Source organism: Geospiza fortis, unplaced genomic scaffold (genome assembly GCF_000277835.1).
Source record: "Geospiza fortis unplaced genomic scaffold, GeoFor_1.0 scaffold360, whole genome shotgun sequence".
NCBI classification, from domain to species: domain Eukaryota; kingdom Metazoa; phylum Chordata; class Aves; order Passeriformes; family Thraupidae; genus Geospiza; species Geospiza fortis.
The window spans coordinates 57,135-71,072 of NW_005054790.1; the positions used below are offsets into that span (position 1 = coordinate 57,135).

At 43.1% G+C, this 13,938-nt stretch overlaps 1 protein-coding gene across 1 annotated transcript in view; it reads right to left on the reverse strand.

The window, feature by feature from the left end:
* LOC102032750 (transitional endoplasmic reticulum ATPase) overlaps positions 1–11,553 on the reverse strand; it is a 45,331-nt gene extending 33,778 nt beyond the window's left edge. The window contains exons 1-6 of the mRNA XM_014311408.2: positions 11,425–11,553; positions 9,295–9,467; positions 6,291–6,433; positions 4,757–4,887; positions 2,922–3,053; positions 2,377–2,479 (exon numbers count right to left, since the gene is read on the reverse strand). Coding sequence (XP_014166883.1) covers positions 2,377–2,479; positions 2,922–3,053; positions 4,757–4,887; positions 6,291–6,433; positions 9,295–9,461 — 676 coding nt within the window. The 5' untranslated portion in view covers positions 9,462–9,467; positions 11,425–11,553. The remainder of the gene's footprint in view (positions 1–2,376; positions 2,480–2,921; positions 3,054–4,756; positions 4,888–6,290; positions 6,434–9,294; positions 9,468–11,424) is intronic.
* Between the last annotated feature and the right edge of the window lie 2,385 nt (positions 11,554–13,938).

Genomic DNA, 13,938 nt, shown 5'->3' on the forward strand with positions numbered 1-13,938 from the left:
GCTGTAAGATCAAAGCTGTCTATAGCATGCATTACACAGGCATGCATTTACCTCTATAAGATTTTATAAATGAGTTCAAAAAAACCCAACTGTGGGGAGGAATGGGTTAAAAAGCAAAACACTGGTGAGTGCTCAAGTGACCTTGCAGCTGAAAATAACCTTTGATAAGCCTGAGTGAACAGTAGCCAGTAATCCTCTGGCATGAACTAACAGTGCCCATATCTCTGCTTGTGTGCCCCTGTGCAGGTATTGCTTCAGGGATTCCCTCAGTTATTTAGGCAATGGAAATAAATTTACTCTATGTTTTAGCCATGGGTTTATGGTTGCCCTGGCTGCCTGCCTGTGTTGACTCACACACCAACTAACCAACCAACCAACAGCAACAAGCCACCACCAAAAAAAAAACCACCCCAAACCCCATCTCCTCTCAAAGAATAAATACTAAAAATGTGTAACCACATTAATCCCAGAAGGAAGGGCAGCATTCCTCTGAGATCGCCTACAGTTGCTGAACACTAGTGCAGGTTCACAGATTTATTCTGTTTTTACAGATTTTCCATCATGCTGAAGGGAGTAGTAATGAAGAAAAAGTATGCTTCTAAAGGATCCAAGAAAAAGAAACCTGACCCTTGGAAGTGCAAGGCTGCCAGCTGACTGAAGCAGGCCAGCTGCAGAGACACTGGTACAAGCAGGTACTAAGAATGCTTCATTACAGGTGTCCTGGATTGTCAAGCAAATTGTATTCTATTTGCCATCTGTATGGCAGTTGTCTTCTGTTAAGTGGGCAGTTTTTCTTATCTCTTTCACAATCACTCCTCCCTGCGGGAGAAATCTGCTGATAACAGGCTATTGAATGTCATTGCATGACTGATAAGAACTATAACATCCCATTGTGAGATGCTCCACCCAGAGGGAAGAGCCAAGCATTCCTACCCAGATATAATCTTGAGATTCTGGAACAGCAGCACTGTTTTCTCCACTGGATTTCCCAGAGGAACAGCTGCCTCTTCCACTGGATCTTCAGAGGAAGACTGCACCCTTCTGCAGGATCCCTGCTCCAACAGAACCACACCTGACACTCCAGGAGGACTGCAGCCACATTTCCAATTGGACTGCTACCAGTACCCTGATCAACAGGGTGTCAGGTTGTGTTCTGACTCTGTCAGTGTTGTTTTGGTTTACTGCATTGTTTATTTTATCTTTTTAAAATTTTCTTCCCTAGTAAAGAACTGTTATTTCCTGCTCCCATATTTTTGCCTGAGACCCCCTTAATTTAAAATTTATAGCAATTCGGAGGGGGGGAGGTTTAAATTTTCCATTTCAGGGGAGGCTTCTGCCTTCCTTAGCAGACACCTGTCTTTCCAAACCAAGACAACAGGTAACTCACCAATTCATACCAGTTTCATCTACACCACTGCAGCTCCATGCTTGGGACTAGCAGACAGAGAATGCATCGCTAACTCTGACAATGTTATTTGTATTATGCAATAGAAATACAAGTGTCTAAAATGTCCGGTTCATTAGCATGCAGTAACACCTTCCACATACTTAGAAAGTATACGACAAAGACAACATATGGCTAAAACCAGTCCATTTATATCTGATATCTTGAGATATAAAGCAAGTCACTTCCCTACTGCTGCTCACTGCTATACTGTGCTATATACTTCTTTGCTTTCACCTTCATGGGTCTAAGTGACTGAAATCAGAGAAGAAAAGCATCACTTTTTAAGTACAAATGTTCAGTTATTCCAACACTGAATGTAAAATGGCTCAGAAAAGCACTGAGGAAAAGTCACAGCCTGATCTTTACAGGACATAAACCAGTATCCACCTCAACTGCTACAGATGAAGAGTGATCAATAGGAAGTTCTGTCACTTGTAGCTAAGTCCCAAGGTACTCATAGCTTTCAGGATAGTTCCTCGCAATTAATATTATATGAAACAGAACAGGTCTTGTGCTTTACTTGATGGAAAAACAAATCCACTGCAGATCAGCTTCTTTTCTGAATGGAACATGCTGGCAGCAATAGAAACAAGCGTCCTGCACCGATATTCATAGAATAATCTCACCACTCTCAGCTCTGCCCTCAACAACATATGCGAACACTAAGCCAGACAGATTCCAGGTCCCTGTATTACAAAGCTGTCTTTCCAATGAGCCAGCTACAAAACAATCAAGCTTAAGGGAAGTGCCACTACGGATACTTCCACACAAATGGCCTCTAAGTGTCCCCAGATGCACACTTCAAAGAGGTAAGAAAGGATGTCAGGGAGACAGTGTGGCTCTACAAGCCCTATTGACACCATTCCTTACCATAAGATGGACAAGTGAGCACACAGCAGACCTGGGGCCAAAGCAGCCACAAAACTTACCATTGATCAGGAAGAAGAAAGCCCCTGTTTCATTGGCCACCGCTCGGGCAATCAGTGTTTTACCAGTGCCAGGAGGACCATACAGCAGGATCCCACGTGGAGGCTGAGGACAAAGGCAAGGGATTTAGGTGGTGAGTATCTGAATGCCTAAGTAGATTCACAGCAAATCTGTAAGCATTTGATAAAGCCAGTCTGAAATTGTGATGCAATCTTATGCAACAGCTGCCATGTCAACATTGCTATCAACACCCTTACTACTTCACACAACACAACAAAAACCTTGCCAGTAACTGGCAGCGCTGATTCAAAGCACCCCTCCGCTTTGCAAGTTGTCAGTACTTTAATCTGTGTCCAAAACATGTAAGGAGATACTTTCCTAACACCAGCATTTAAAAAAGCCCCAAACAAAAGCAAACCAACCCCCCCCCCAAAAAAAACCACAAACCCAAATTACTTATTCCCCTCCCAATACGTCATGAACCTCTGATATCAAGTCATCTTCAAGGGCAAGCCCACTCATCTACCCGGTACACATGGGGACATACCTTCACCCCTATGGCCTTGAAGAGAGCAGGGTGTCGGAGGGGAAGTTCCACCATTTCTTTGATTTGAGCCAGCTGCTTCCGGCAGCCACCAATGTCATCATAGCCCACTTCATTCAGCGACTCCTCTTCATCCTACCCAGGAGGAAATACATTAAACATCTGAGTTAAAACAGTAGCTCAACAATCCATCCTAGTCTACAGAACCCAGGTTTTTGCTCATTGCCATTTCTTTGATGTCTTGAGATTCTCATTTTCAAGTCTTTCTGGTATCCTCCACAACTGTTTCTTAGCTCTCTCTTCCCAGACATGCAGAGGGAAATTCCTCACTGAAGCCTACCCTCTTGAATGACAGCCTCTGCTGCCAGGGCCCCTACAGACTAGTGCAAAACAAGTTGTGTGACCCTCTGATTTGGCTAGCAAAGATGATAAGACAATGAAGCCCAGCATAAAATATTCTTTAAACTCTAAGTGGTATTTCTAACTACCTGACATATCTTAGCTACCATACAATTCTCCAACATAGTGTTTTCTCTTGGGATTGACTCAAATTAACAGAAAATGTTACAATTCAGATGTGCAAATAAGACCACCTGTAACCAACTCTTTCAGTATAGCTCTACAGGATTCGTTCATTTGGCTGTCCAAATTTCTACTGGCCTTAGTTATCTGTAACATTAGGCCATGCTAAAATAAAACAACACAGCCAGGAATCTCAGAGGGGCTCAGTCCGAGTCCCACAAACTGGAACTACTACACTTCAATCAGGTTGCGCAGGGTCTAGCCCTACCAAGTCCTGAAGGTCTCCAGGTCTGGAGGTTCCTGCCCTCTCCAGGGCTTGTTCCAGGGTTTGGAGAAACCTTTTTCCATTGGGAATTTTCCTTGATCCAGCTTGTGTTATTGCTTCTAGTCCTGTCCCTGGGTGCAGCTCTTGGGAGAGCCTGATTATCCACACCTTCCTATCAGGCAGTTGCCAGCAACCCTGAACCTTTGCCTTCCCTTCTTCGTGCTGCATCAACCCACTCTCAGCTGTTCCTCATTCATTCTGACCTCCAGCTCCTTCATCAATTTTGGTGGCCTTGGCTGAACTTGCTCCTATCTCTGTTGTATGCTGAAGAACCCAAACTGGACTCATCTAGTGCCCAGACATGGCCTCACGAGTGTCAAATAGAGGTGAATTTTTTTGAAAAGGCAGAGCTAACTACAAGCTAAGACTCACCCTGATCTGCAGGCAGTAAAAAGGCACTTACTTTATGAAGCATACAGTCACCTTAGCCCATTTCTGAGATTTCCTACTCTGTAACAGTAAGATGGCCAAGACCTGACACACAATCCACTCAGGCTGCCTCAAGCTTGGGACACTCAAGGCTAGACACCTTAAGGGACTGGGAGGAAAAAAGAAAAAAAAAATCCATAATTTACACTTCAAATTTCTCACTAAAAAAGTACCAATTGCTTTCTTTTCATATGGCATGAAATTCAGCAACATTGTAAGCCCTCCCTGCTAGGTATCAAGGGAACTTTAGAATTAAAAGATGAATCTAAGTCCAGCATGAGATATATGGAAGCAGATGCAAAAGAGCTGCTGCCAAAGTATGGCATCTCATTAGCAAACCTATGCACTGGTGCTATCTCAGCATATGAGGAAGGATACTGGAAGCACATTTCTCTATCTTCAGCAGCAGCTCATCTCCTGAAACCAGAGGTTTTAATCATTACATTCAATACACAAAATGCCAAAACAGGAACTGCAAACACTGCTGCTCTTAAGGAGTGTCACTAAAACAGATTTCAGACAGAGGGGATTCAGTAGAACTGCACAGCAGGATTCTGCTCACCTCTCTTTTGATGGGTTCTCCCTCACAATGGATCACTGTGTCCGGAGCCACTATGCAGTATGGGCTTGGATCTGTCTCCACCACTTTGAACTCCACTGCACGCATCCCTCCACGCACCAAGAAGATGTCACCTATAAAACCCCACGTTTCAGTAGCCTGCTGCAAAATGTCAACCCTTGTACTACCAGCAGCCCCAGAGAACAACGAAGTGGGTTACACAGGTATACACTGCTAGCATTTTTAACACTACTCTGCATTTTAAATTCAAGAGCTGCATGTACTGTGACCACTCGAGCACCATCAAATTTCATCAAAAACAGCAAACAAAACCAGCAAACAATAGAAAAATAATATTCTGCCTAAATACAAAACACAAAGGCAAGGTATCATGATTCTTTTCCATCCAGTTTCAGTTTAACATTTCTAAAAATGGCAAAAAGCCTTTATCTAATCTAAATTAATTTTGAAGTTATTATAACTAGATTGGTTGACTCCAAAAAAAAGAATAATACATGATATTGCACTATGAATCCTAGGTAAACTGGACTACAGAAGCTGGATAAATTCAACTTGTGTATATATTGTATTAGGACCTATTTGTTACAGCAGAAGTGCTACTAGCACAACTCTAAACATATATTTGTTTTTTATGCACTTTCCCAGTTATTAATTAAATTACTTTGGAAAAAGTGCATTTAGTCAGGGTGCCAGCTAGTATATCTAACCCATTGATTAATATGTGAGCAACTCCAAAATCCCATCAAGTGGTAGCAACTCAGGAGAAAAATCTCATTAAACTGACTTTGACCTAAGCCTTTTTTGATGTCCTTCCATCCCACGTAGCAAAAAACCACAGGAGAATGTCTTGGTGTCATCTGGGATAAGAGTTCGTTTTCTTCTGAGTAGCTGGTACAGTGCTATGTTTTGGATTCAGTATGAGAATAATACTGATAACACACTGATGGTTTTGGTTGTTGCTGAGCAGTGCTTACCCTGAGACAAGGGCTTTTCAGTGTCTCATGCTCTGCTAGTGAGGAGCTGCACAAAAGAAACCAGGAGGGAGCACAGCTGGGACAGTTGATCTGAACTGGCTAAAGGGATATTCCACACCATAGAATGTCAGGCTCAGTATGTTAACTGGGGGTAATTGCCCAGGAGGCACATATTGCGGCCCAAGGACGGGCTGGACATCAGCCAGTGGGTGGTGAGCAATTGTATTGTGCATCACTTGTATCTCTTGGGTTTTATTCATCCCTCTCTCTCTCTCTCCAATTATTATTAGTATTATTATAATTAATATTATTAAACTGTTCTTATCTCAACCCATGAGTTTTACTTTTTTTCCAGTCCTCCTCCCCACTGAGAAGGAGGGAGGAGGTGTGAGCAAGCAGCTGAGCTGCATGGTACTTAGTTGCTGGCTGGGATTAAACCATGACAGAGAACATTTGTGCAAGCTTCCAGAAATTCTTTTTATTTGGTATCAGGACTAGCTCACATTCACTGCCATAAGGACTTCAATAACAGGTGCTATTACCTTTCCTGATGGGTCTGTAAGCTTCCAGGAAATATGGCTTGAGATAGACCTCAAACAGATTCCCTGTGATCCCTTCTACTGTGTCATCAATTGGTAACACATGGATACGTTTGCCATATTTCACATCTGGGCAAGGCTGGATGCTGCAACAGAAGAAAACTTCAGTTAACCATATCATGCTGGACTTAAACCCAAGTTTGGGAAAGGCAGTGATGTCCCTTCTCAGGCCAGTATAAATGCCAGAAAGGACCCTCCAAAGCCCTATGGAGACTTCCCACGTGCATAAGAATGCTGACAAGGCAAAAATCATGCCCATCAAAGAGCTAGTCTTTTCAACACGTGCTTTCCTTCACTCCTCTCAGCCCTATCCAAAACTGCTGAAGGGTTTAGTACTATTTCCCCCCCCCCCCCCCCCTCATCTTCTGTCCTGTGCCCAAGATACATTCACAAGTTACTAATGCAGCCTCAAGACCTGTAAGAGTCATGAGCTAACTTTTGTTTCAACACATGCTCCTGCACCTGGGTCAGGGCAATTCCAAGCACAAGTACAGGCTGGGTGGAGAATGGATTGAGAGCAGCCCTGCTGAGAAGGACTTAGGGGTGTTGGTGGACAAGAAGCTTGATATGACTTGGTTATGTGCACTTGCATCCCAGAAACCAACTGTGTCCTGGACTGCATCTAAAGCAGCGTGGTAAGCAGGTCAAGGGAGGGGATTCTCCCTCTCTGCGCTTGTGAGACCCCACCTGGAATATGGTGTCCAGCTCTGGCCCCCCCAACATAAGGAGGTCATGGACCAGTTGGAGCAAACCCAGAGGAGGCCACAAAGATGATAAGAGGGCTGGAGCCCCTCTCCTATGAAGAGAGGCTGAGAAAGTTGGGGCTGTTCAGCCTGGAGAAGAGAAGGTTCCAGCAAGACCTTATAGCACCTTTCAGTACCTGAAGGGAACCTAAAGGAAGGCTGGAGGGACTTTTTACAAAGGCATGCAGTGACAGGACAAAGAAGAATGTCTTCAAACTGAGAGATAGATGATTTACATTGGATAATAGGAAGAAATTCTTTACTGTGAAGGTGGTGAAGCCCTGGCACAGGTCGCCCAGAGAAGTTGTGGATGCCCCATCCCCGGAAGTGTTCAAGGCCAGACTGGATAGGGCTCTGAGCAGCCTGGTCTAGTGGAAGGTGTCCCCACCCACGGCAGGAGGGTTGGAACTAGATGATCTTTGAGGTCCCTTCCAACCCAAACCATTCTGTGATTCCATGAGCTACTGCTGAACTAACTGTAAGGGAAAGGGAGTTGAGAGGAAATCTTTGTTCCTTCCTCTCTTCCTCATAACTTAGAATAGAGTTCTTGTTGCTGATAAACCTGATTCTGAACAAAGGTTCTCAGTACCAACCAGGGATAGCTAGGTGTCTGTCAATCCCTCTTTGTGGAAATTAACATTTAGGTTAAAGTCTGAAGGCCCCTTCCCCCCTTTTAAATAAAAGTTTCAGCTATTATTTTACAACGTAGGCCAACAGCCTACTGTAGCAATACATCAGAGCATCAAGCTGCGGCAGAGGCAGAAAACTCAAACTGGCTTTGCTGGCTAAAAAAAGCCTACGGACAACTGCAGCTGAGCACGCAAGTTTCATATGCTAGTTTATTAGAGACTATTAGGAGATTCTCTAACTACATGCTTTACAGTGAGGATATAGCAGAAGAGTAAATGAAAAGACAGACTGACCCACAGAAGGAAAACAGCTGACAGACTACAAGCAGGAAGTGATTAGTGCATGAATCTGGATTTTGGCAGAAACCAAGCCAAAGAAATTAACACAATAAGTACTTCAGGATCAGCAAGAAAAACTTTGAGTACAAGAGGTGTGAAAATTCTCTGACCCTTGCAATGAAGCCAAGACAATCAGTAACACATCTGAAAGGCTGAGAACTGTTACAGACAGTCCAAGGGGATAGCACCGGCTGAACTGTCACACTAGAAATTACTCCAACAGTAACCTCATATAAAGTAAGGATTCACCTTTATTTTAAATCCACAGACTAGCTCAAAACACTGTTCCACCTACAGTCATGTTTAAAACTTGCATTTTCTAATGGTAGAGAGATGGGTGAAACAGACTTGTCCCTCTCCTCTACAGTTCATATGAAACACATTTTTACTTAAGGATTATTTCAGATATCACCCCAGGAAGTCTAGTGTCAGAAATCAGGTTCCAATTTTCCCAGAACACGCACAATATTCCAGATTAGAAGAATGCTCAGGAGAAATAACTGTCTGCTCTCACATATCTGAACCTGCAAATTAGCATTTTTATGTTTAAGAAATGCTGACATATTTTTTCTTTCCACTCCCATCATAGAATGGAACCTGCCTCCTGTAAGTCAAACGTATCCTTCAATGCTTTCCCACTACCTTCTGCAAGCATTGTACAAAATTCCTGCAACACTTCCAGCATTCCTAATTTTAAAATTATTTTATAACAAAAATTGGTATATAAACAACCTTCAGGGATTTTTAATATTGGTATTAGACTGCTTCAAGTTTTAACTTCTGTTTGTTATAGGGCAGCTCAGTGCTTGAGCTAGCCATACTATAAGATCAATTACAATGTTGCTTACTAAATTTCAGTTATCTTGCGAACATAAAAAATTTAGATGGAAAAAACTTGTGAATTCATTTGACAATGTAAATTTGGGAAGAATACTATGACAACAGTGGGGTAATTCAACTACTTAATGACAGGACCAGGGCTTGTGAAGGTCCCAAAGAGTCTTCAAGAATCTTAGTATTAATCTGAATATGCATACAGCCAGAAAGACATGCAAAAGTAAATTGAGATCCTTGATGTAAGACACACTTGAAAACATTTCTGTGACCTCCTCCAGAAGATGCAAGAATACTTCCTGCAGGACCCTGTCTCTGCTATGAACCAAAACAATTCAAAGCCAGGGCACAAATAATTTCAGCAACCCAGAGATACACAACAGTTAACAAACTAGTCCTCACCTGATGACGTCACCCAGGCGCACTCTCAGGTTGTTTCGAACAACCCTATTCATGCGAATCTTCTCATCTGAGCAGGTATCATCTGACAGAACAATGCAGACTGCTTCTCTCCTCTTCTTTCCTTTTAGCAGGACAGTGTCTCCTCTAAACAGCTGCAGTTCATCCATTTTTGCCTGTAACCAATAACAGCATTAGAACAAACTTTTGACAAAACAATTGAAGGAAGCAGTTAGTAACCTGCTGAGCCACTTACACCGTCACCAGTCAATGGAGCCAGATGAGATTCACCTGTAAGTACTGATGGAGCTGGTGGAAGAGCTCAACAAGCTACTCACATTCATTTATCAGCAGTCCTGGTTAACAGGGGAGGTCCCAAAGAACTGGAGGTTGGCCAGTGGGATACCCATCTGCAAGAAGGGTTGGAAGGAGGATCTAGGGAACTACAGGCCTGTCAGCCTGACCTCGGTGCCCAGCAAGATTATGGAACAGATCATCTTGAGTGCAATCACACAGCAGACACAGGACAACCAGGGGATCAGGCCCAGCCAGCATGGGTTTAGGAGGGGCAGGTCCTGCCTGACCAACCTGAGCTCCTTTTCTGACCAGGTGGCCTGCCTAGTGGATGAGGGAAAGGCTGTGGATGTTATATACCTAGACTTCAGTAAAGCCTTTAACACTGTCTCCCATGGCATTCTCCTGCAGAATGCTGCAGTCCACAGCTTGGACAGGTGCACTCTGCTGGGTTAAGAAGAGGCTGGATGCTGTGGCCCAGAGCATGGTGGTGAATAGTGCTGCATCCAGTTGGTGGCCAGTCACCAGTGGTGTCCCTCAGGGATCAGTGTCGGGCCCAGTCCCGTTTAATATCTTTACTGATAATCGGGATGGGGAGATCAACTGCACCCTCAGTAAGTTCTCAGATGACATTAACTTGGGTGGGAGTGTGTATCTGCTGGAGGGTAGGAAAGCTCTACAGAGAGATCTGGACAGGCTGGATTGATGGGCTGAGGCAACGGTATGAGGTTCAACAAGGCCAAGTGCCAGGTCCTGCACTTGGGTCACAACAACCCCATGCAGTGCTACAGGCTTGGGGAAGAGTGGCTGGAAAGTGGACCAGTGGAAAAGGACCTGGGGGCACTAGTTGACAGCAGCTGAACACAAGCCAGCGTGTGCCCAGGTGGCCAAGAAGGCCAATGACATCCTGGCTTGTACCAGAAATAGTGTGGCCAGCAGGCTGAGGGAAGTGATTGTTCCCCTGTACTTGGCACTGGTGAGGCCACACCTAGTAGTGTGTCCAGTTTTGGGCCCCTCACAAGAAGGACGTTGAGATGCTGGAGCATGTCCAGAGAAGGGCAACAAGGCTGGTGAAAGGTCTAGAGAGTCAGTGATATGAGGAGTGGCTGAGGGAGCTGGGGTTGTTCAGCATGGAGAAAAGGAGGCTCAGGGGAGACCTTATCACTCTCTACAACTCCCTGAAAGGAGGTTGTAGCCAGGTGGGGGTTGGCCTTTTCTCCCAGCCAACCAGTGACAGGGTAAGAAGAAATGGCCTCAAGCTGCACCAGGGGAGGTTCAGGTTGGACATCAGGAAGAATTTCTTCACAGAAAGGGTTGTTAAGCATTGGAACAGACTGCTCAGGGAAGTGATGGAGTCACCATCCCTGGAAGTGTTTAAGAAACAACTGGACATGGCACTTAGTGCTATGGTTTGGTTGACATGGTGGTGTTTCATCAAAGGTTGGACTCAGTGATCTTGGAGGTCTTTTCCAACCTTAATGATTCTATGAATTCAAGCATTTGAAGGAGAGTTAGTTGACTTTGAAGGATTACATCTTAGAAGCAATATACTAGACCTACAAAGACGGGTTTTCACTACACTAGTCAAGATCTAATCCTAAAGCCAGACTAAGGGCATGAGCTCAAGTGAATCCTAAAAGTTAGAATCAGAATATATGTTCTCATTTATTAATAATTATTATATATGATTATTTATTTAACCCACCTCCCTCACTTGTAACTGCTGCAGCTTCTAACACAAATACTTAGATTCATGTTGCAAAATTAGATTTCAAGTTAAAAGACAACAACAGCTTGCAAATTGTCAGAGTAAATGCTTTGTTTTTATAGGTGACACACCTGGGAAAGTGACACAACACTGTTGTCTTCATTGATGGCTTCGTCCACAATTAACCGATTAGGCCTGTTCTTCTGCTTCAGAATAGCAGTTGATAAGTCATTGCCTTTAGAGCTGGGAGAGAAAACAGAAGTTAAAAGATCCAAGTGATATTGCTCCCCCTTTCACACGCACCTGTTTTGTCCTCCATTTTTTACAGGTTTCTTTGTTGTCTTGTCTTTTAGAAACGATACTTGTTTGCAAGTGTCCTGGTTTTGGCTGGGATAAGAATTCATTTTCTTCTCAGTAGCTGGTACAGTGCTGTGTTTTGGATTCAGTATGAGAATAATACTGATAACACACTGATGGTTTTGGTTGTTGCTGAGCAGCGCTTACCCTGAGACAAGGGCTTTTCAGTGTCTCATGCTCTGCCAGTGAGGAGCTGCACAAAAGAAACCAGGAGGGAGCATAGCTGGGACAGTTGATCCAAACTGGCCAAAGGGATATTCCACACTACAGAATGTCATGCCCGGTATATAAACCGGGGGGAGGTACCTGGAAGAGGAGCCAATCTGGGCTTAGGAAGGGGGTCTGGCATCAGTCAATTTACTACTAAAATGGATACAAGCTATGAAGCTATCTATAAAAAGAAGTGGTCAGTGAGATGCTGCTGACTCTAAGATGCTTTGCCTAAAAGAATTAGTCAGACTCATCTGAAATCACATATAACTGCTGCCACAGAAACAAAAGTTCAAGTCTGTTTAGTGTCAAATCCCAGATAAATAGGGGAATTAAAGGACAATGCTGTAACTCTCCTGACAGGAAGAGTTGTAAGAGTTTAGGCTGTCAAAGCCTATTAGTTAAACCTAGCAAGCCAGTAGAAATATTCAAGTGCTCATGAAAAATGGGGTTTACTTTTTTTTTGAAGATATAAGCACCTTTTCATAATACCATCACAGGACTCACTGCAGCTCTAGCCTACTACACCATAAGATATGTGACATAATTCATTTGCCTTGACAAAATCGAGCACACCAAACAACAAGGAAATGGAAGAAAGGCAGATTAATTTATTTACTTCAAAATCTAATATAGCAAATAGTTCATTTTACAAAATAAATATGAACTTGAACCAACTGATTCCTAAGGAGCTCTTAGAAGTTGTATATTAGCCAGCCACAATAGCAGCAGATTACTGTAACTTGCCTTGGTGGGCATCTGACTACTCTCTCAAAGCAGTAAACAGCAAGCACCAGCAAAGAGTAGGAAGCTTTGCGGACAATGGTGCTGGATGTATGCTTTGGTTCCATTTTGCTGTTTTAGGCACAAAATAACCAGAAGAAATCAAACCTTGAGAGGAAGTGGCAGAGCAAGCAGCTACACAGCATAAACACAGACTGTATCACCAGTGCATCACTTGACATGTTCACTGCATTTTTAAAAGCCACCTTTTCCCTCTCTTCATTAAAGAATGCAAGAGGTGAGAAATCAACATCCATCCCTTTCAATGATCATGTGAGATGCTACAGATTCATTTTCTAAACCCAAAGAAGACACAAGAAAGGCTATTGGATACCTCCAGGGAGGAGCTCATGAATTCATTCCCTCTTAAACCTAAAACATGGTCCGGGTAAAGTCCTAAAAGGTCTGGGATTTCCAGGAAAACTGAGAGTGCAACAAGAAACCAATATATCATCAGGTTAAACAGGATCTTGTGGTTAAAACAGTGTATAAAAACAACCATCTACTTGTAAGGACCTTGCCTCAACATTCCTGGACACTGGAAATTAATTTAGCATGTATATTTTAAAACTTAAGCTAAGGGACACCAAAAAAACCAATTTAGCCTATTCAAAGTGTAAATGCAAATCGTATCCTTCTGCACATGAAATGTGGATCCAAAGGCCTTTTGATAAGAAACCAATGCCAGACTTTGGCTACATAAGTCATCACTGAAACTGAGCAGCTGCCCCTCAGGATGCAGAAATTGCTGTGCAGCCTAAAAAATGGTCTGGGATACAAGATAAAAATAAATGGAAGAGGAACTGGGTAGCAAGTGGAAGCTTTTGGACCAAAACTTCCAATAAATCAAAAGTTGTATTATATATATCTGGAAAAAAAGTTCAGATACCTTTGAACACACAGCAGTGCTGAAGAGCACAGCAAGATGTCCACTTAGTTCTGCTGAGTGTAAGAAAAAAAGTTTTAGTACTGAAGAACTGAATCTGCAGTTTCCTAAGTAAGAAACAAAACTGGATCAGTGTTGTCAGTACATTGCTGCACTTAAAGCAACTGAAAAGCTCTCCAAGAAACACAGCGTGTAAGTATCTAAATGCATGGGGTCAGCTTCAGTTATCTGACCTAACAGTTCTGCTGACAAAGACAAAAAGGTGTTAAGAAATTATGACAGCTACACAGGAAAGTGATGTTATTTCTTTTACAGACAAGAGTAAAGACTTTGACAGACAAGCACTACCCATCTTCTAATAGCAATTTAGAATATTATTATTACCATTTGCTATCACTGCGTCTCTCCT